Source organism: Marmota flaviventris, chromosome 15 (assembly GCF_047511675.1).
Source record: "Marmota flaviventris isolate mMarFla1 chromosome 15, mMarFla1.hap1, whole genome shotgun sequence".
NCBI classification, from domain to species: Eukaryota; Metazoa; Chordata; class Mammalia; order Rodentia; family Sciuridae; genus Marmota; species Marmota flaviventris.
Genome location: NC_092512.1, coordinates 19,349,448 through 19,372,421, shown reverse-complemented (window position 1 = coordinate 19,372,421; position 22,974 = coordinate 19,349,448). Strand labels below are relative to the sequence as shown.

The window sequence follows — 22,974 nt, the reverse complement described above, 5'->3', positions numbered from 1 at the left end:
TTCACGGCTGCGAAGTGGGCTTTGGAGCAAGCTGAATGGTTGAGTGAGCTTGGCACTGGCCCTGCTGTGTGACTGCGGGCATGTTTCCTGACCTCTTTGAGCTTCGTTTTCTTTGTCTTTAAATTAGAAAATTAAATTAATTATTTGTGAGTTGCTTAGGAAGTTACCTAGTGTGAACTAGTGCTATATATGTGTTGGTTGAGTGAGTCAGTGTGACTGACTGTAATCATGCAAGGTTTGTTAGGAGTTCAAGGACTCAATGGAGAATTATATGTACACAGAGAAGAGAAAATAGGATTTTCTAAGGAGAAGCAGCAGCAGTAATGTACCTAAGAAAAGGGAAACTGAGAGAAGTTGACTAACCAGAGTATTTACAAAGGAGCTAGGTAGGGTTGAAAGTTAGGAGATGTGAGAAGTAATTGCTAGGGCTTTTAAAATAAGTTTAGGGCAATGTATCTTAAAGTTACCTGTACAGAATCAAGTGCTAGGACATTCTTAATACTGAGCTACAGGAGTGCCCGTCCTTAATAGGAGTCAGATTATATCACTCCTTTGCTCAGACCTTTCTGATGGCTTCCAGTTGCTGGGAATGTCTTGCCCTTAATATGGCCCATAAAATCCTGAAGTCATATCTGGCGTCACGCTCATTCTAGCCTTCCAGTGTCCCATCGGTTTCCTGCCTACCACAGGCTTCTTCTATTCCTTAGACACGTTACATTATTGCTTTCCACCTACACAGTGTCCTGTGCTGCAGCCTTTTCCCCCAGCTTTTCCCTGACTAACTGATAGTCATTCTTTAGATGTCTATTTAAATGTAATTTTCTCATAGAGATTTTTCTGGACCTTGTTAATTTGTTTCGTGATATATTCACTCCCTATATTTTTCCTTCAGACTATTTATCATATTTTAACATTGTCTCATTTATGGGTTACTATTAATATTTATCTTCTCTCTGAACTGTTTTCTGAGGATAAAGAATGTGCCTATTATGTTCTCTCTAGTATCCCCTGAGCCTGACAGAGAGCTGGCCCACAGGAGTAGGAGCTCCCACAAATACTTGAACAAATGCAAGAAACACTAAAGGTGTTTCAGAACCTCAACTGAAATTTGACAGACTATTCATTTGAACATGACTTGTAATGTTCTTGTAGCTTTGATTTGAATGATTCCACATGTAAACTACATTACATGTAGAAACAGTAAGGCCAATAATCATGTTTCATATTCTGACCCATTATTGCAATCATGCACATTAGAAGTTATTTGCAGTTGCTAGGGTTACTTAATTTGCTCATTGTTTTAAAAGACTCTAGCATGTGTAACAAGTGACAAGTCATTAAGTTAAAAATACCTTATTCTAACTATCTTGTTTACTGTTTTCATGAAGTTGCTAAAGACTTTCACAGAGCCAAATGTGATGCCTCAACTCATAATATAATGACTCTGTCCTTTACCTGGGACCACTGGGGCATGTGAAAGCACTACATAAAAGAATTCACTAGGTAATTATGTGAGATAATACATTTATTGTTTCAAACAGTCTATATAATTCTGGCTTTATCAAACAGATTATATCAATTATACTATAACCTTTCTTTGTGATTCATTCATATTTTGGCATAAAAATTACCATGGTTTGTATTCATTAACTGCATATTGTTATCAGTGGCATTACTTTGTGTTCACTGTGATTTTTTTATTTTGTAGGGCAGTTTCCCATATTTCCATTTTGTATTGATTCTATTTCTTTGTTTCTCCTGTAAAATAAGATATTTTTTTAAAAAAAAAAAGTCTTATTGATTTCTCAGAGATCTTTTTGGTACTCTTTGGTTGTTGGTGTGGCATGTGATAGCCCTATCACATAAATAAAACACTGTATTTTATTTTACTGTAAGAATTATATTAAGTCATTCCTCAAAAGACATGATGTTTATGAATGTTTGTCCACCCATTCTTTAATATTTAGCCTATGTCATTTATATTTATTAGATTGTATTTTCCAAGTTAATAATTAATTGTATTGTAATATTTAGGGACAATTTAATGACTATTTTTTAAAGATGGCTTGCATTATTTTATGAACTCAGCATGCAACTGTGCAGAACTGCTATTGATTTTCATTCTTTATACTTTAAGTGGATAGCCATGTCTCCATTAAGAAGTATGTTATTTCATTATTGTGCTCCTTGCTCTATAAAATAGTATTTTACCTTTTATTTATAAATGGAAAATGGTGTATTTATATGGTGTTTGTGAGTGTATTACAATATAGATGTTGAAAATGTTTTAAACATTCAAGCTTAAATAGTTTTATAAGTAAAACGAAAAGTATTCAGTTGGTTTCCATTTTCATTTCTTAAAATTTCCTATACTGAATCATCATTTTATGACTTCTCCCAAATATAAAATGAATATATCTGTTATCATTGATGGTTAAACACCTAATGTCCAATGCATTCCATTCCATTTATTAGAATAATGTATAATATTTAAAAATAGAAGCAGATAGTTTAAAATCCCCCCCCCAAAAAAAGTAAGTAATTTTGCCAGTGTTAAAGTAGTTTGGATGCACTTATAATTTCTGATGAGAACAGAAGCTGAACCTCTAGGTTTTCTTAAAGTCTTGATGCAGTTCAGTGCAGCAAATTAGCTAGAAAGACAAATACACTTTTTACCTATATTTTATAAGTAGGAAAATAGCATTCAATGTTAGCAATTTGAGGATGCATATGTTAAGGCATCTTATATTAACAGATAAACAAGAATTATTTCTGAGTAACCTTTACCTGAGAATATCATAAATTATTTGTTATTTTATTATTGTGCTTTTGAGAATAAGATAATCTCTTTTTAAAGATAAGGAATTTTTTAGTTTATTTGTACTAAACCTGTATTTATTATGAAAATCTTGTAGTATATCTAATGTGTTCTTTACAGAGCTGCCTGTGAAGTTTCATTGAGAACTAATTTCACTAAAAATAGCAAAATTGTGTCTTTGTTCCATAAGCTAATAGTTCTAATTCAGTTTTATGAAATCCTAGCTCATAACTTTTGTTTTAAAGAGACATGTATTTTCATCTCTGGCAAACTTCAACAAACTTCTCATGGCATTTTCTACAGTTCAGGCCATCAGAGAGGTCTTTGATGAATGCCTAATGTAAGTACTCCAAAACTAATCCAGTCTGGCTTTATACATACACAGATTTATGTTTGCATTCGTACATACATATGCATAAAAATGTGTGTATAGCAAAATTTATCCATGTATACATATGTGCATGTGTACAAATTTCAATATGGTGATACTTTTTAGTATTTATGTGTACTTCTTTCTCTTTAGCTGCCTGTCCAGTAAAATCTGATTCTTCAAATCTAATGGAAGCCAGTTCTCTGGAATGGCCAGAAAGATATGTTCTTCACAACTTAGAAACTTTTGAAAAAGCTAAGCAAAAAATGAGGTAATATTTGAGTTCATAGTAAAGCATGTCTAGCTTATTATTTTTAAATGGACTTTTTCTTTTTCTTTTTTTTAGTTATAGATGGAAACAATACCTTTATTTAATTTATTTGTGTTGTACTTAGGATTGAACCCAGTGCCTCACCCCAGCCTCAACTTTTTCTTAATCCTTTAATATTTTTATGACATATAAATACTTTATAGTTTCATTATAAAAGAATACATGTGCTGGGCTCAGTGGCACATACTTATAATCCCAGTGGCTCCAGAGACTGAGGCAGGAGGATACATGAGTTTAAAGCCAGCCTCAGCAACTTATTGAGACCCTAAACAACTCTATGAGACCCTGTCTCTAAATAAAATACAAAAAGGGCTGGGGTCATGGCTTGGTGATTAAGGGACCCTGAAGTTTATTCCCTGGTACCAAAAAAAAATTAGAAATAATCAAATAAAAATAAAAGAATGCATGCTTTCCATAAATAGATAGATAATCAACAGAGTAATAATTCAATTCAAAGGGAAATGTTGTTCTTCCTCTGTCTTTTAGTTGTACTTTGCAGGATTATATAACCACAGTGAGCATTTTGATATGTAGCTTTCCAGACCATCTTCTGTAAACACTTAAATATGAATGTAAAAGAAAAAATTAACACAGGAACATTGAAACAGAAGTAAAATGAAGGGAACATGAAGTAGAAGTACTCTCCTCATTTGAGCCACTCTTTCAGCTGTTCCATTTATGTTCACATAGTACTACTGACTCCTGGAGGCAGGGAGAGCTCTCACTTAAAGTGCACCCTGGTGGATAAATGGGTGAAGCACATTTGCTTGTAGAGGACCAAATAGGTCCTCATACTTCATTATAAATACATTGGTTAGCTTTTGGAAGATTTTATACCAAAAACTGGTGGGATTTGATTTTGTAAAAAATTGGCTCTTTTGTGGCAAGCTGATTTCAGGAGGGAAAGAGTAGGGGCAGAAAGATCTATAAGATGCCTCTTTTATTTGCAGGTTGAGAAATAACTGATCTCAAACTAGGGTGGTGATGAACAAATTTGTGATATATTTTGATGGTAAGCTAGAAAACAAAAACTTCTATGATGGATTGGTTGTAGAGAGGAAAAGAGAAGCATTCATGATAATTTAGTTTTCTAGCTTTAACAGTACAGGGTAGTGTTCTTATATATAAGGTGGGAAAGACGGATGGGGAGTTAGGGTACGGACAGATTTGGGGAGAAAAAAATCAGTGCTTTTGGGATGCTAAATTTGGTCTATGAATTATCCAAATGGAAATGTCAGGTGGGCTGGGGATGTGGCTCAAGCAGTAGTGCGCTCGCCTGGAAATGTCAGGTGGACTGGAAGAGGGATTTGAACTCAGTTTGAAGTTATCATTAAACTCAGGGTCACTACAATACATGACAGTAGATGAGGTCACTTGGTGAGACCATGAGGAAAAAAGAGATAGGGCCTAAGACCATTCCCTGAGGATCTCTGGTGTTTACAGTTTAGGGAAAAGATGACTGAGAAAGAAGAGTGAGAAAAGAACAGATTATTCAATTTCTTGCCCACCAATTTTAGATGATATCTTTTCATTTCTCACAAAGATAAAGTTAATGTACCAATTTTTTTCCCTTTTTATCCTTCTTGTTTATTTGTAGTAGATAATTCTTCTCTTTTTAAAAAATATTTATTTTTTAGTTGGTGCTGAGGATCGAACCCAGGGCCTCACACATGCTGGGTGAGTGCTCTACCAATGAGCCACAACTCCAGCCCTAATTCTTCTCCTCTTAAAGCGATTTTTCTTTCTCCTCTCTAACTTCCCATTCTAACCTGGCCAGACCCCTTTTATCTACACAGCTGTTATCATGGAATTTCTTTTGATCATTTTCCTAGATAAGTTTCTTATTATTTTGGATCTCATATCTTACCAGATCAGCTTTTGTTCCTTGATAGAATATTTGATTCTGTCCCTAAAACTTTTAATTTTTTTTTAATTTAGGGTTTTGAAATATGAGACCACGGTAAGGAATGTTTTGGTCTCAAGATTTGTCTTTTTTAGCTCTGAGAAGTATTCTATCATTTCTTCAGAATGTTCTTTCTTCCATTTTCTTCTTCTTCTTCTTTCTCTGAAATACCTGTTTTAATTAATGTTAAATTTACTGGATTATTGTTTTAATTCGAATTTGATTTTTCTCTCGATAATCTTTTCTTGACTCGAAAGGCTGAGGCAGGAGGATCACAACTTTGAGGCCATCCTCAGCAAATTAGCTAGATGCTATCTCAAAATAAAATTAAAAAGGTCTGGGCATGTGGCTCGATGGTAAAATACTCCTGGTTTTAATCTCTAATATAAAAATAAAGAAAGTCTATCCTTTTTTTGCTGCACGTCCTCATGTATTCCTTCATCACTGCTTTCATATTTTCTGTTAAAAATTTTAATAGTCATATTTTAAATTCCTAATATTTTTTCTTGTATTTCTATCCTCTTTTTTCAGTAGCAACCTATCCTTCTTTTAATAGTATTGAGATTTGAGATGAGAGGTAAGGATATTAATTAGAATTTCCTGTATTCATTTTAACTGTTCCTTTCATGGTCTCAATTCCCTGTGGTGGTGGTTTCTTTTCTGTAGTTTTTCTCCAGTGTCTTGGTTGTCTTTCCACAGCTAAAAGCTTAGGGCTAGGTTGGTTTTTACAGATGATTGGCCTGTGCTTTTTCTCCAAATGTCTACTTCTGTCCCCAGCTGCTCTCACCTGGGTTAATATTGGATAAGGAGCTGCAAGGCTGGGCATGTGTGGTAGGATTTACTATAGGGTATACTTTAAGGTAAGAGTAGGCAAGCCACCTTGGCTTTTCACCCAGCACTAAATTGGGCTGGAGGTCTTAATTCTGAGCCATCAACACTGACCCTGGGAGAGGCACTTGGTTCTTGTATTTTTAAAGAATTTGTTTTTAGAGATAAAAAGCACAAGGGTGAGGTGTATGGCATAGGACAGTAGTACTTGCACCACTCTTCTGAGAATTTATGGTTCTTAAAATTTGTCACCTTGATTTATGCCCATTGTCATTCTGTGACCCCAAAGTTATTGTCTGATTGTGGCTTCCTGGGAAAGGAAGACCAAATTTACACCTTTTTTTATACGTGTCCCCCTAGTTCTTGTGGAGGTGCTTGTGTAGTGTATCCTGTTTTGAAATTCATTGAATTCTTTGGTCCACTGTTTTTACTTTCTTCCTTTTCTTAACATCCATTATGCATTTAATTTCCCGTACTTCAACATTGTGATTTCATTTTGCTTGAGTAGAGAACTTAATGTGTATGTTTAATCTCATCTTGAGCTAGAAGTAATTTTGGCGTTCAAGGTCCACCTTTCTCTTAAGCCTCCTGTAAACCCTGGAACTCTGTTATATTTCTTCTGTAAACAAGTAAGTATACTACCTTCCTACTTTGTTCGTAAAACTCCTTTTCTTATACCTTTTTGTAACTCATTCTACATTGATATATTTATCTTTTCCCCTCATTTCTCCTATCTTAAGTCAGACCTTTACAGTAAATTACATGTAGTAATTATGATTATTGGTCTAGAGATTATAGTGGACTCTTTTATTATGTCATAATGATATTTGTAAAGTAAATACTCAATAAATACTTGTGGGACTTCAAAAGATTTGGAGACACTATCACCTTGGGGCAAGTTGTGGCACATATTTTCAAAATTTGTTTTGTGTTAAAACAGATTTAACTAGACAGTATAGGATCATTAGATAGTAAATGTCCAAATTCATAATTTGGTTTTAGACCCACTCTATCACCTGTTGTGTGACTTTGTTGCCTCATCTTTAGGATGAGGATAAAAACTTCATTCTACTTGAAAGTTGTGAAAATTTAATGAGAGAATATATGGGGGAAAATAACTATAAATTTGAAAACACTGAACAGAATAAGGTATTGTCAACATTGTTATTTATTTATTTTTTAGCCTAAGACATCTCAGTAATACAATTCAAAGCTTCTAATTGCTTTGATATGCTTGTGTGTTGTGTTCTGTATAAAAGCAAATTATGCATTTTCCCATTGCATCTAGCCTGTAATATTAGAGTGATATTCATTAAGAAAACTTTGTAAGTCACTGTTAGTAGCTACGTAGAAGTTCAATTAAACTCATAATGCAATTCCTGCCCTTCTGAAGTATGACGTTCAGAGAAAATATTTGAGTGTTTTTCTGTTCGACTTTTTTTAAGATTTATACTTTCAATTTTAAAGTACAGAGAATGGAATAGAATGGAAGGGGCATTGTCAGTATGTGAGTAATCTTTAATGTATAGAAATGTAAGTCTAAAACCATAATGTCATTATTTTAATCATGTAATTATCAGAAAAATGCTTAATGTGAGTAGTAGGGAACAAATTAATATGAAGTTGGTAAATTAATTTTCTAAAAAAGTAATGAAAGACTTTATGCTATGGTGACAGAGCTGTGGTAGCCAGTGATTCAGTATGTGATAAAACTTTTAGCATTCTCTGAAACGGAAGTATTTTTCTCTTTCCATTTTTTGTAATTTTCTATGAACTTTTATTGGTTTATGTTTTGATAGAGTAGAAGTAGTACTTAATTTGGAGTCAGTCTAATCCTGTCATTTTAAATAGCTGTATTACCCTGCATCTGTAATATAACCTATTGTGTGTTAGAATCTTTAGCTGAAAAATAGGAATAATGATTTTTTAGGCTTGATTTTCACTTTATAAAGGACTTATTTTTTAGGTGTTACTTCATTTTAAAATAAGATCTATTCCATCTTTTTCAAGGGAATTTGTTATTGTATGTAAAGCGGTTTGAAAAGTATAAAGTCCTGCACATGTTTCAGGTGTAATAATGATTCAGTGTATATTCATAATGTCATAATCCTGGCTAGAGGAGACCTTGGAGAAAATTCCTATTACTGTCTCATTTCATGGTTGTGCTTTAAGTAATCTTTCAAGTTCATAGAAAATTGGAACATTCAATTCTTTCCTTTAGAAATTTATAATTTTATGGAGTTTCAGAATATACAGGAGTTTGGATTTAAAATTTATAGAATTGGAAACTTCACACTACTGAATAATGAATATTCAACCTTTTATAAATAACCTAATTATGTTCATTTAAGTAGTAGAATTTTTGACATGGGAACTGAAATTTTCAATGTAACCTACATATTTTTAAAAAATATAGTTTAAAATGAAGTGATTTACAAATATTTTACTTTATGGTCTTCCTTAAAAGTGATTCTTTAATTTTCTTAGTGTATTTCTCTGGTTTATGCTTATATCACCTTTTCCTGACTATGGTGAATTCAAATACACCTTTAATAAATGTATGTAACATTATTTTTCCAGAACTGGTTCATTACCTCGTTCATCAGAACAGTTGCTGGGCCACAAAGAAGGTCCACGGGATTCAATCACATTATTGGATGCTAAAGAATTGCTGAAATACTTCACCTCAGATGGATTCCCAGTGGGAGATCTTCAGCCTTTACAGATTCAAAAGGGGTAAGTTATAAACTTACAGTTTCAAAAAATCATTTTTAGATACTATTGCCTTGCATTTCCTTAATTAATGCCCTATGCTACTTACGTGATATTTACAAGTATACTTCCTGCATTTATCATTTAGCCTTAATCCTCCTCACCTTTTACCTTAGCCAAATGTCCTACACTTTTGTGGTATTAAATATAAAGGAAAAAGGAATAATAAAAGCAACCTCAGAGTATTCCCTATATTAATCAGTACATTCTAATTTATATGGGAAGGACAGTACATTTTCTCTGCCACTACCCTATCTTAAATACAAATGCAAACTGTTTTATTTCAGGGAAAAGAGTTTTGTTTTGACACCAGAACTTAGTCCTCGGAAACTTCAGGTCTTACCTTTTGAAAAAGCCTCAGTATGTCATTATCATGGAATTGAGTAAGTTTTTATTTACATTTTACTCTCCTACATGTTGTTAACATAGTGTCTTTTATGTGAATGTGAAGGGTGACTATAATAAAACAATATAAATTGAAACAGAGCCAAAGAAAAAAATATGTTAAAAACCTCAAAAAAAGAAAAAAAAAAGTGTTGGGGGAGCTGTACATACACGAACAATTTGTCTCCTGTTGAAAAATGCTATTTGATGATTAACCAGTTTAACATCATTTAAGTATCCTCTTATTAGTTATTAAATATTTTAATCAAAAATATTTTTGTGTCTACATTATTCATGTGTATTTGCACTGGGGGTCTCATCAATGTTGCCTGGTCACTAATTATGTTGTAATTGCTTAGAAGCTATTCGTTGAAATGTGTTTCTGTTTTTAACATGTTAATTATATTAGCTTTTTAGAATTTTAATTGACCATTTTAATGATTCCCTTGCTTGAAGTATTGGTTTGGGGGGTTATATGCATATCTACTAGTTTCACAGGGACAGAAAATGGAAGATTTTATATTTTACCATGAATTTTCAAGATCTTGGTGATTGAAATGTTTCATAGTTTTAAAGCAAATTATTGCTTTTATGTTAATTTTCCATCAATTAAATTAGTAGAAAGCTTGCTTATTCATAGGTATTCATAGGGTTACAGATTCTCCGAAGCAGAAGTAGCAGTGTTGTACAACTACTTCTAATAAGTACTACTGTTGTAATAAGTATGAAGAACATTGTTGACATGTCAGAGAAATTGGTTTTTTGTTTTTTGTTTGTTTGTTTTGGTAACAGGATTGAACCCAGGTGTCCTTTACTACTAGCTACATCCCAAGTTCCCTTTCATTTTGAGACAGGGTCTCTGTAAGTTTCTGGAGCTAGCCTCAAACTTGCAATCTTTCTGCTCAACCTCCTGAGTCACTGGGATTACAGATGTATACCCTCAAGTTTAGCTCTGATGCTTATTTTTGAGGTGATTAAAAAATTGTTTTTAAACACCTGAAATGATGTGCTTGGTTTATGCCGTTGAAGGGACTCCCATTGCCTTTTATTAACTTGAATTAAAATACTTCAAGCAAGAGAAGTTAAGGGACTAAAATACTCTGAAGCCATTGAAAATAGGAAGGAAAATACAAATGTAGGATCACAGGAGGATCACAAGTTCAAGATCAGCCTCAGCATTTAGCAAGACCCTAAGCAACTTATTGAGACCCTGTCTCAAAATAAAAAATAGAAAGGGGCAGGAGGGGTGTAGTTCAGTGATTTAGCACCACTGGGTTCAATCTCCAGTACAGAAAGAAGGGAAGGAGGGAGGAAACCACAGAAACAAGAAATGCAAATACCCAGTATACACAAAGACGTTTTTCTTCACTAATCAAAAAAAATTTAAATTGGAACAACAGTGAGAACACTTCACTCATAACATTGCCATATGTGATTTAAACATAATCCCATTATTCTGAGTGGTATTGTGGTGAAGGTGCTTGAACAACCTAGCTCAGAGGGATATAAATCACTGCAGCTTTCTGGAGGGCAGCTCATAATTTTAAAAGTCATACAAATGTTTCTAACATCTGATTGATTAATTTAGCTTACTGGAAACATTGGTGACATACACAGAGTTATTATCTAATGGTATTGTTCACAGTGTTATTTAAAATGAGGAATGTTGGAAATAATATTTTTAGGGACTTGAATAAATTTTAGTACATCCATAAAATGAAATTCTTTCCATCCACTAAAATGGCTCAAATTAAAGACTGATAAATATTTGCAAGTGTGTGCAACAGAACTTTCATACATTGCTGTTGGTGTGTAAAATGATTTGTCTGCTTAGAAAGGAGGTAACAAGTCCTTATAAAACTAGCCATGCTCATGTCCTATAGCCCAACAATTCCACTACAAGGTATTTTCCCAAGAGAAATGAAAGCTTGTCTCCATAAAAAGACTTGTATAAGAATGTACAGAGTAATTTTATTTATAGCTCAAAATGGGAAACGACTTAGGAGAACAGATAAATAAACTCATATATAAAATAAAACGTTACTACTCAATAGTAACAAGGAACAAAATGTTGATGCATACAACATTAAACATCTGTGTGGGGGAAAAAAAAAACCCAGTTGAAATAAGAATTTGAGGACTTTGAAATGAGCAATAGGAAGTACAGCATCCAATAATGAATCATTTTTGAAAGTCTTATATGAAAAGCTAATTTGAATCTAAGTGGTTCAGATAAGGATTTTGGATTTAAAATTGTGTTTTAAATGATAGACAATTCAAAGACAACTACTCAATCACAAAAAATAAGATGCCATTGTTGCAACTTTTTATTTCTAATAGTGATGAAAGGACTCCATTAGAGGATGGTCATTCTCTCTCTAACATTAATAGGTTCCCAAATAGCTCTAAATTTTGATAAATCTTTTAGTTAAATTGTTTATATTCTTAGTGATATTGTGGTGAAGGTGCGTGAATTCAAAGTTCACATTTGTACTATATTTACCTTAATCAGATTAAACTAGGAGCTTCTTTGTTCTACTACATAAAAATCTGATTAATAGGATATATTCTTTTGTTCCCTCTTTTTGATTTTCTGAAAAACAAGTTATTAAATATTATAGAAAATTTGATAATGAGAACCAACAATTTTTTTCCTTTGTTACTACCTACCTCTAGTACTAGCTTTCAGAAACATCTCTTTTGTTTGTTTGGTTTTCATTTCCCTAGTGATTACAATTCTTATCCTAAAGGATATGCTTCAGTCAATATATTTTTTTTCACTAATATTTTCTTTATATATGATAGCTGAATGCATTCAATTCATATTACAAATATGGAGCACAATTTTTCATACCTCTGGTTGTATACAAAGTATATTCACACCAATTCGTGCCTTCATACATGTACTTTGGATAATAATGTCCATCACATTCCACCATCATTTTTAACCCTATGCTCCCTCTCTTCCCTATTTTTTAATGTCTTCATATAAAAATGTTATTGACTCTCTGATATGAAAAATGAGAAATTGTTCCACATATTCTCAATTTGATTTTCTGCTTTTTCTTGCTTTTAAAAATATAACTTCTGTTCTTATTACATGACATATAAAGCAGAATTTTCCCCATTTGTTTGATAATTTTAGGACTTTGTAATCTAATAAAGAAACTTAAGTAGGATTTTTAGGTATTTTGTATATAACTTGAATATTAAAGTTGAAACCAATAAGCATTTTATATCATTGTGATGAAAAACAATTTCTCTCACTAACATTTTCTTTACCACATAGTCAAAATACTTACTCTAGGACACGTTTTTACTTGACTCTTCAGTTTGAAGTATCCATCACATAACCATATTTTAGATTATGTTTCCCCAAATTCTGTAATTTAATTTTGTTTATCTTAAGTCTCATCTCCCTACTTTTTTCCTGTTATTCTTAGTTTAATCATAGAAAAATACTAATGGTCAGGCTGGGGCTGGGGCTCAACGGTAGCGCACTTGCCTGGCATGTGTGAGGCACTGGGTTGAATTCTCAGCACTGTATATAAATAAATAAAGTCTATCAACAGCTAAAAAAAAAATACATTAAAAAAAGAAAAATACTAATGGTACACAAATTTTTAGAATTTATAAAAGATATGTTCTTCGTGTTCATTTATTAAAATGTTAAAAACTTACTTGAACACTACTTGATGAATCTAAATTTGCACAGCTTTATTAATTTATGCACACAATATCTTAAGACTCTGATGCATTATCAAGGAGTAGGTAGGTCTCCTCTTTGCTACCTGTGTACCTCCATAAACAAACAGATCTAGCTGTGACTTAGATTTCTTTGCTGTAAATTTATGTTCACTAAGCTGGAGACATTGAGATAGGACAAAACAGTTGTAGGAGATGAGCACCATGAATTCAGAAATATATTTCCCTAGAAGATTTGGGTATATTGTATCTATTTCTTAGTTATAAAATAAAATTAGTTTCATCTTATGAAACTTATTTTTTCTCTGTTAGGACCCATAAAGCATTTGGTTATTCTTTGGTAATAAAATATGAAATTATAATTTTCAACAATATATATTTATTTCGCTAATATCAAATATATACCTTACTACTCTCTTTTTTCCTTTCTGATTTACAAAGTAATTTTGTTTTTATAGTAAATTGTAGTATAATCATGGATGTTTTATGTGTCGACTAAAGTTAAAATGTACAGTTTGAAGGAATGATATTATGAACAGCTATGATCAAGAAACAGTTGGGGGTTGGGGATGTAGCTCAGTGGTAGAGCACTTGCCTAGCATGTGTGAGGCACTGGGTTCAATCCTCAGCACCACATAGAACTAAATAAGTTAAATAAAGGTATTGTGTTCATCTATAACTAAAAAAAAAAAATTAAAAGAAAAAGAAAGAAACAATGGGAAGCTGCACGTGATGGCACATGCCTATAATCCCAGAGACTCTGGAGACTGAGGCAGGAAGATCACAAATTTGAGGCCAGCCTCAACAACTTAGCCAGATCCTGTCTCAAAATAAAAAAATAAAAAGTGATAAAGCACACCTGGGTCAATTCCCAGTACCCCCCCAAAAAAAAAAAATCCCCCCAAAGCAAAAAAAACTAGAAGAAATATATCTACATCTTAGAAACTAAATAGAATCAAAATATCTACCTTTTTCTATCAAAATAATTTGCATACAAGCTAATCAGGCATTATGTTGCCTTTTGACTAGAATTTTTTTTACAGTTCATGTTTCTTAATTTTACTCTAGATTTTACCAATTTCCCAAGACAGAAGTAGAATGCATCAGTATTTTTTTTATGGTTGCTACCGATTTTTAATGAAGTACATTTTACTAAACAACAACCCAGAGAAAGAATATTAGAGAATTGAGAGACCCACCAATTAACATTTTGTCTAAAGTAAGCTATTAGGTTAAATCAGAGATGTTTCAGTCCTAACTATACTTTAACAATGTCCCAAGACGTCAGGCCTGGCCACTCATCCCAAAGGGGAAAGAATCAAACCAACAAAAATCAATTGTGAAATAGGAAAGGGAGTCTTTATTCTTAGTGTGGCCACATTAGAAAAACAGAAATAAGGGTTGTCTTCAGATGTCGGCAAGAGCTTTGAGGTTATATAGGGGGAAAAGAGCAAAGTCAAGAGGTAAGAAGATCTGTACAGCTGGCAATTAAGGTCAGGCCCGGATCTGGTTGGTCATTATCCTGAGGCTGGTTGTGCACTCCTAGTAGATCGAAGGAAATTGCTGCTGCTTGGAGGGCAGTTTCATCAGTTCCATCATATGATGTTTATATATCAGACTTATGGTCCTAGAATTTAACAGAAACTGAAGAGAAGAATAACTCAGAAAAGAACAGGTTATAGAGAAACAAGATGGAGTTAGATAGTCAGTAATTGGACTTTGCTTCAATTTATCCAAGTTCACTAGAGGAACTCAGATTTAGATCCAAAGCATTAGGCTCCATGGTCTGTGTTCTTAGAAATCAAATATGTGTCATAAAGGGAAAGATAAAGTTCTTAAAAACTCCACCAAGCAATCATATCTTTAGGTAATAATACACTCTTTGAGAATTGAACTCCAAAAATCTGATTTTAGAGAACATTTTAGAATTTCGCAGGTGAAAAGGACAGACAACAGAGAAAGGTATTAATTTTTTAAGTCCTACAATTGCATGCATGACACTGTGTTTCCTTGATGCAATTGTAAAAAGGGGAGAAGGTGAAGAACTTTGCAAGGTCATACGCATTGCAAAGTTTCCTCATTGCTTATTTGTTGTGCTTAACAACATGAATTCCTTTGAGTCCTGAAGCATTTGCTGAACTAACATTTCATTGGTTCCCTGAGTCAGATTTAGCTAGAAATCAGATATAGATAACCCAAGTGTTTGAAAGAAAATCTGTCAGTAAGGTTGGTAAGATTCAATGAAAAAATTCAAAATGTTCTGAGCTATTTAGTGAGCCATCTTAAAATGCCTTCATACCATTTAATCTTTGTGTTGAAAATAAACTTGCCCTTTCTAACAGAAGTCAGCATTTCATGTTGTTATATATCAGCCATGCTGAGAAATCAGAGGTTGCTAGAGTTTTAAAAAATATCAAAACAGCAACTGTATTATTTTGAAACTAAGTCAGAGGATTAACTTAATCTGTTGCCCAGAAACACGGTCAAAGAAAAGTTAGATTGTAATTCACATTTTAAAATCTTTTGCCCTTTTATATAGCAGCTTGAAAAAATACTGAACTTGTTGGGGAAGTAAGCTATTCATTCAACCTTCCAACAGTTATTAGAAAGTTAAGAACTTTAAGAAAATGTCTCCATATTTTCTGTTTGAAAAGTAAAAGCCCTTTGTTCTCTTGGATGCTTTGATTTTAATGATCTTTCCTTCTTTTTAGATATTGTTTAGATGACCGAAAATCTTTAGAAAGAGATGGGGGATTTTCTGAACTTCAGTCTCGTCTTATTCGTTATGAAACTCAAACTACCTGCACCAGAGAAAGCTTTCCAGTCCCTACAGTGTTGAGCCCTCTTCCATCTCCTGCAGTTCTGTCAGAGCCTGGGAGTGTTCCTGATGGAGAAGCTTTGCAAAGTGAACTACGAACTGAGATACCTCGGGTGAAACGGAGATCTCAAGATCTGAATTGCCTTCATCCCCCCAAAAGGTGATATATTAAGTGCACAAAAATAATCTTGAGAGAAAGTACTTTAGACTATAGGGAACATTTCTTTTCATATTAGTCTTTCATAATATTTAAGTTGCTTTCTGCATGGATTTTATATTAGTTCCTTCATGCCAGAAAGTTTGTTTTTATTTTGAGCAGTTTTATGATTTTGCTTATAAGTTATAAAAAGAAATGACTTGGAAAGAAATACACTGTTTCTTGCTGTGTGTACTAATTTACAGTCCATTAGCACAACAGAGTGTAAAGTTTTTAAGCCATGGAAAACTAGAGATCTCACCTAATAGATTAAACAGCTGAGCTGCTCTGTTGAAGAGGGTATTTGGACATGTAAGTTCCAGCCCCAAATAGTTCCTTCTTCCCTCTCCCCACTGAATCTTGCCTGTGTTGGCCCTTAAGCAAGGAGTCCACGAGTCACCATTTTAAAACCACTTATTAACTATGAAATACACCTTTGAAGACCACATAATTATTTTATTATATGAAACTTTTTTTAGAAACTATATTTCCTAGTTAAATAAAATGTGCAAATACTTGATCAGAAATTAGAATTTTATGAAACACTAATTTCTGTTGCATTTATATGTCTACAATTTTTTTTTTTTAATTTAGGTATTTGGTACCTAAAGCAAACCATAGTTCTTATTGTAGTTAGGTCTTCAAAAAACTATGAAATATATGAAGACAAAAATTTCAAATTTCTTTTGAACAGTAAAAGTGTTAGAATACTATTTCTCTGATATGGAATAACTAAATTATTTTTATTACTACTTTATAAATTCATGATTTTTTTCTAATATCTGATAAAAGTAAACTCATTCATTTAACATTTGGGCTACTATATTTTGTAACTTTCTTATTTCTGAACTATGTCTAATTAAAAGATCTGTGTTCCAGAAAAGAAAGTAATCTATGGCTTCTGGTTGCTTTCCCTACTAGCAAAAGTGAAGGCTACATGACTATCTTGAAAAAAGAAAAATATCAGTCTTCCTGGAAGCAAGTGTAAACATTATAGAAATATTGAATCAAGAATCACTTTTGTAGCTTATTTGGATTTAACACATTTGTTTTGCACACACAGTTTCAAAGATATAATATGATACAGGTTATGTTTTTTTTGTTAAAATATAAAAATATGTATGCTTAATAGATGAGTATTAAGTCTATAAAGATAATCACTTATCATGCTATAAGATGATTTATGAAGTCATAAATGAGGAAATAGGAGAGGGGGAAAGGGAAAGTATAATAATATTGCTTGTTGCTTTCCCACTTGCTGAAATTCATTGCCTTCAGTTTTATTTGAAGAAGTAAAAGGACAATGTTATAATACAAAATTGATTGCCTATTTAGGGCTGAGTAGTAAGAAATACTGTTTGTTTTTCTTGATCTTAGGTTTGAATGGATAGAGTTGTAACATTTAAGACAAAAAAATAGAGTTCATTGTGATTCACTTAGTCTGTTCTTGTTTTTTTTTTTTTTTTTCCCACTTATTATAGACTTGTGAAGTCTGTAAGTTCAGATTCTCTTTCTCAAATGAGTGGCAGTAGTAACCATCACCATCATGTGGTGACATCCAGAAAGCCACAGGCAGAGCGGTCATCATCAATGACTGGTCCATTGGTTCCAGTCCCTGCCTGTGAAACTCCAAAAGTCACTACAAAGGCCAGTTCTGTTCCAAAAAACGTGCATACGTCGAAGACATCAAAGCATACTAAGGAATCAAGATCACAGAAACATACACGGGTAAAACCTTTTTCCCAACTTTCTTAGTTCTACATGAAAAGAACTCTCTTTATTTGAATATTTCAAAATGTATGTCTGAAAATTTTGTGAATGAAATGGCATAATGTCTAGAATTTACTTTAAAAGAACTCAGTACAAGAAAAATGGGAAAGCAAATGAGAGCATAAATGAAACAAAATTCGCCACAAAGTGGCCATCCTTGAAGCTCGTTGATAGAGTATCAAGAATATGTTATAAAATACTTTCTCAACTGTCTGTGTTCAAAATTTTCTGTAATAATAAATAAGTACAAATCTATGTATTGCTCTGGTGTATAACTGTTATTCTCAGGTTTCAATTCAGGGCTCTTGATTTGAAATCCTTTTTTAAGATACTCTAATTAGTTTCCTATTAAGATATTAATCCTGTCACGGATATGACCATGTACATTTTATTGATATCTTTTCATTTCTTTTTTTGTTTTAATAACCTTATATATCTTTAGCATAGTCAGTTGATTGTCTAGTTCACAATCCATTTATGATTGGATACTAAAGTTAGGATGATTGAACCTTTTCTAAGAATATTGGTTGTATGTTATATTTTTTTAAGATACTGAAAGAAGTAGTAACTGAAACCCTGAAGAAACACCGGATCACAGAGGCTCATGAGTGCTTCACTGCATGCAGCCAGCGCCTCTTTGAAATCTCCAAGGTCTATCTAAAGGTACAATGTCTTCTCTACTAATAGCAAAGTTTAGTTCGTGTTCTATGTTCCTGTTTGATGTAAAAAAATGTTTAAATGAGTATTTTTTATACTGATAGCATCTAATTTGTTGGCAGATTTTTCTTTAAATGGAAATACCAAAATTGAAGCAAAATATTTTATATTTGATTGATTTTATTTTATCCTCATACATAGAAATCTACATTTTAACTGGAGTTCTCCCTAACAAGTGTTTTCCCTAACAAGTCTTTTTCTTAAGTTGGAACTTCAAACATTACTTAGTAGTTAATCAATCAGTTTAATTAGTAATTTCATTGCAGTATGTGGTGAAAAGGCTAATGGACTGAATATCAAAAAACTTATTTCTAATTTTGGATTCCACATCACCTGGTTGTAAAACATTAGGCAAGTTAGCCTAACAACTTTTCTAAAACTTTGATGGTATTAGATTAGCTCCCATCTTTTGAGTTTCAAACTTGAATGACAGTTATGTGTAGATTTCTAGTTCAAATTGCACATTGACCCAATATATTCAATGTCTGTCTTTTTTATAATTTCCCAAGCAAAACATTATTCCGACAAAAAAAAAAAAAAAAAAATGAGGTGAAGGGATAAGAAAAGAAAAAAAACCTATTGAAATGTACATTGTTGAATAAGAAAAAGAGCATGGAGGCAGATAGCAGAGTGAAAGAAGTTACCACCTAAATGACTACCCTGTGAAATGCCAGTGGGAACCATGCCAGATTAGTAGGCAAACTCTTTGAGGGACTCCAGAATTATAAAGCCAGGTACTATGAAAAGCAGAGGCAGAGTGCCAGGTGGGAACAAGAGGAATTAAATAAAGATCTACAAAGTGGACTGGGAAACTTTCAAAGTGCCCCACATGCCCTTCTCCCACAATGGTAATAGTTCTCTACTGTGACCTCTGTGACAATGTAAGAAATGGTCTCCAGAAGAAATATTGGTGGCTGCAGTGAATAAGCCAACTGCCCACTTTGTCACCTATTTATGTAAAGCCATAAATGAGCAAGCTCTGCACAGATAGGTCTTTCATATTTTTAGTGTCTCTTATTTTAAATATGACTGGACATTTAAGGGTTAGCAGACTCTCCAGAAAGCTTCTAACACAAATGATGCCAAAATACAAAGGAGTAAAGGGAACTCTGAAGGAACAGAAAGTGGGAGAAGCCTTCATAAAATTTTAGTTCTATTAGAAATCAGGTCATTGTATTCACAAGCTAGAACATTGATGCTGTTTCCAAAAAATGCACAAAACATGAAAGCTCCTTAAAATTTAAAAAATTGTAACAAAATCAATTTAATAGACAAAATGAACAGTTGAAATTAAAAAAATTACCAGAATGTAGAACCAAAAGCAAAAAATATTAAAAGAAAATTAGAGAATTAATCCAGAAAATCCAATGTGCTAATTAGTTGCAAAAATAGAGACTAAGGAGAGAAAATTGTCAAAAAGATAGCCAAGCACTGAAGGACTCAAGCCTCCTGCTGGGAAGGGGACTCAGCATGGCTTCCCTAATGAATGAAAGCTCTACAACAAGTCGTGTTATGTGGAATCATGGAATTTCATACAACTCTTAGCATAAAGAGAACATTTACTAAAAGGTTTACAGGAAAGTTTACTTATAGTGTACATAAAAAGAATCAGAATGGCGTTGGATTTCTCCACAGTAACATTGTAGGCTAAAATATGGTATAAAAGTACTTTCAAATTCTGAGGGAAAATGATTTACCTACTAAAATTCAATTTAGCAAAGATACTTCAAAACGTGGAATTCTAATAAAAAGAAATAAGAAAAATTATTTTACCCACTTGAGAAATCTTCTAGAAGATGAGTTCAGCAGACAGGAAGCTGAATGAAGAAATAAAACAAAAACACCAAGTGTGGAAGACAGGTCCTAATAGGACCAGGCCTAGGGAGCAACTAGACCAAATTAGAGCAGGCTGTGGTAGAAAGGTCTACATTTTAAAAAATAAATTTAAAAAAAAGAACCAAGACATTACCAAGTATACTTCAGTGTTTTTAAAAAATTTTGCTGTACATTTAGTTAGTTCTTTGTGAGAGAGAGGGAAATATCCAGAATTATATACATGGAAAATTTAAAAGAGAGAAAATTAAGCAGGTAGACTCACTACAGGAAAAGTAGGATGTTGAATGAAGAGATCTTAAACCAAAATACATTAATTACCTCAGGACTGAACAGCATTTACCTAGATATAATGAGGCAGACACTGACTTTTTGCCAATCAAAAATGGTGATATAGCTGTTATTGAGAAGGTGGTATGTAAGACCTGGATCCATGGCTGTTAATTGTCACTGTCTTAAATTACTTAATCAGTGAGTTGTAGCATAAATATGTTAAGTGGAAACATGAAGGGTAAAGCAAGAGGAACAGCTGAAAGAGTTAAAAGTAGCTGCCTTTGTGAAGCATATCTTGGAGATTTGGTGAAGGATTGCTCTTTTTTTATTAAATACAGTTAGATTGTGTTTACTTTGTAATCTAATGTGATGGCCATTTAATTTAAAGAAGTTAGACTTCAGTTCCTTTTCCTATGTCATTCCTCTTTGTTGAGGAATGAAATCATTAAAAAGAAGAGAGGAAGAAAAAGAATTTTAACTGAATAACAAATATAAACTGTGTGTTCATTTTTCAAGTAATGAAACATTATTAGATATTCATGGTAAAGGATGATGCTTAGATCAGGTCAGTACTATTGGGAATATGACAAACAAGTGACATGAATTTAGGCATATGTATATATATTTTGGCTAGGATATTTTTATGTTTAGGATAGAGTTAAATCACAATATATTACTTTGATTTTTTTTGTTAATATTTTCCTAATCAAATTTATACTTGTAGATTATTTAGGATAATCTTAAACTCACTTAATAATGAGTTATTTTTTTGTAATTTAATGTACAAACTACAAAATGCTGTATTTTGTTAATGTTTAGGATCTTAAAACTTCAAGGGGTCTATTTCAAGAAATGAAGAAGACAGCAAGCAACAATGCTGTACAGGTAAATAAATTATTGCAAAGAAACTACATTTAATTAAGTTAGTATTTTATTTCAGGATTGTTGTGCTGCTATTTTATATGCAGTGAGAATTGGTGATGGTATTTTTAACTCTGTCCCTTTGAAAACTCTTTAAGGTACTGAAAAATAGGCTTATTCAGACAGAGTATTGAATAGTACTTAATAGATTTTGTTGTTAGCAGAAAAGTTTCTAAAATGATATTAAGAAAAAAAATGATAAATAATCCAAACAGCTCGAAAAAAATAAACCAGGCCAGGCACAGCTAGAAAAAAATAAAGCAGGCCGGTCATGGAGGTGCATGCCTATAATCCCAGCAGCTCTGGTGGCTGAGGCAGGAGGATCACAAGTTCAGAGCCAGCCTCAGCAAAAGCGAGGAGCTAAGCAACTCAGTGAGAATTCTGTCTCTAAATACAAAATAGAGCTGGAGATGTGGTTCATTGGTCGAAGGCCCCTGAGTTCAATCCCCGATACCAAACAAATAAATAAACAAACAAACCAGTTTGACTAGTTGTTTTCAAAGTTTGGCTTAATATTTTTTGAGTGACCCCTTTAAGACATATTTCAAGATAATGGCTTAAAAAAATGGAATAGGACTTTTCCTTTTTTCTAATAACAATATTGTACTTAACATTGAAAGTTCAGCAAAAAGTATTCTTTATATAGAAAATCATATGTTTTTAGGTAGAATATTAGGATTTGAAGTTTCTATAATATATTTTCTACCACTGTTATTTTTGATGGAAATATACCATAATCGTATTTTTTTTTCACCCAGGTGATTGAATGGGTATTAGAAAAGACAAGCAAGAAATGATACAGAATCATTCTCGTTAGGACAATTCAAGTTGGATGGAGCTTCATTCTTTTTTTCTGAAAATTTATAAACATTTTAAACCAAATTTTAAACTTTATTCAAAGAACAGATGTTACATATTTAAAGAACTTCATAAGTATCCTCTTACAGTTTGGATGATGCTGAGTTAATTATCTTCAATTATGCACTTATTTTATACAGTTTCACTGTATGTTAATTTTTTAAGTTATTTTTATATGTTTTAAAATTTTTACATTTGGTTATTTAATTATTACAATAAATAGGAATATTTCTTTACTTCTTGGGTTACGAGTCTTTATTGTTAGGTCCACTTGAATTCCTGAGTCTAAGTCAGACACTGCCATTTCTTTTCCCATGTGTCCTAACAGCATTGTTTTTATTTTATCATTATGTTAGCCAATCTGGAAGATACAGGATATATTAAAAAAAAGAGTGTGGAGGGACAGATTTCCCAACATTCAACCTTTTAAATATAATTGTTGTTAATATTTTAAATATATATGTGTATATATAATTA

General features: G+C 32.6%; 1 protein-coding gene across 1 annotated transcript in view; it reads left to right on the top strand.

Moving 5' to 3' along the window:
* The window catches only part of Mtbp (MDM2 binding protein), a 70,494-nt gene extending 47,865 nt beyond the window's left edge, over positions 1 to 22,629 (top strand). Inside the window, exons 15-22 of the mRNA XM_027949466.2 lie at positions 3,342 to 3,459; positions 8,831 to 8,986; positions 9,310 to 9,405; positions 15,823 to 16,089; positions 17,607 to 17,853; positions 18,445 to 18,558; positions 21,538 to 21,603; positions 22,398 to 22,629. Coding sequence (XP_027805267.2) covers positions 3,342 to 3,459; positions 8,831 to 8,986; positions 9,310 to 9,405; positions 15,823 to 16,089; positions 17,607 to 17,853; positions 18,445 to 18,558; positions 21,538 to 21,603; positions 22,398 to 22,436 — 1,103 coding nt within the window. The 3' untranslated portion in view covers positions 22,437 to 22,629. The remainder of the gene's footprint in view (positions 1 to 3,341; positions 3,460 to 8,830; positions 8,987 to 9,309; positions 9,406 to 15,822; positions 16,090 to 17,606; positions 17,854 to 18,444; positions 18,559 to 21,537; positions 21,604 to 22,397) is intronic.
* Positions 22,630 to 22,974: the final 345 nt, after the last annotated feature.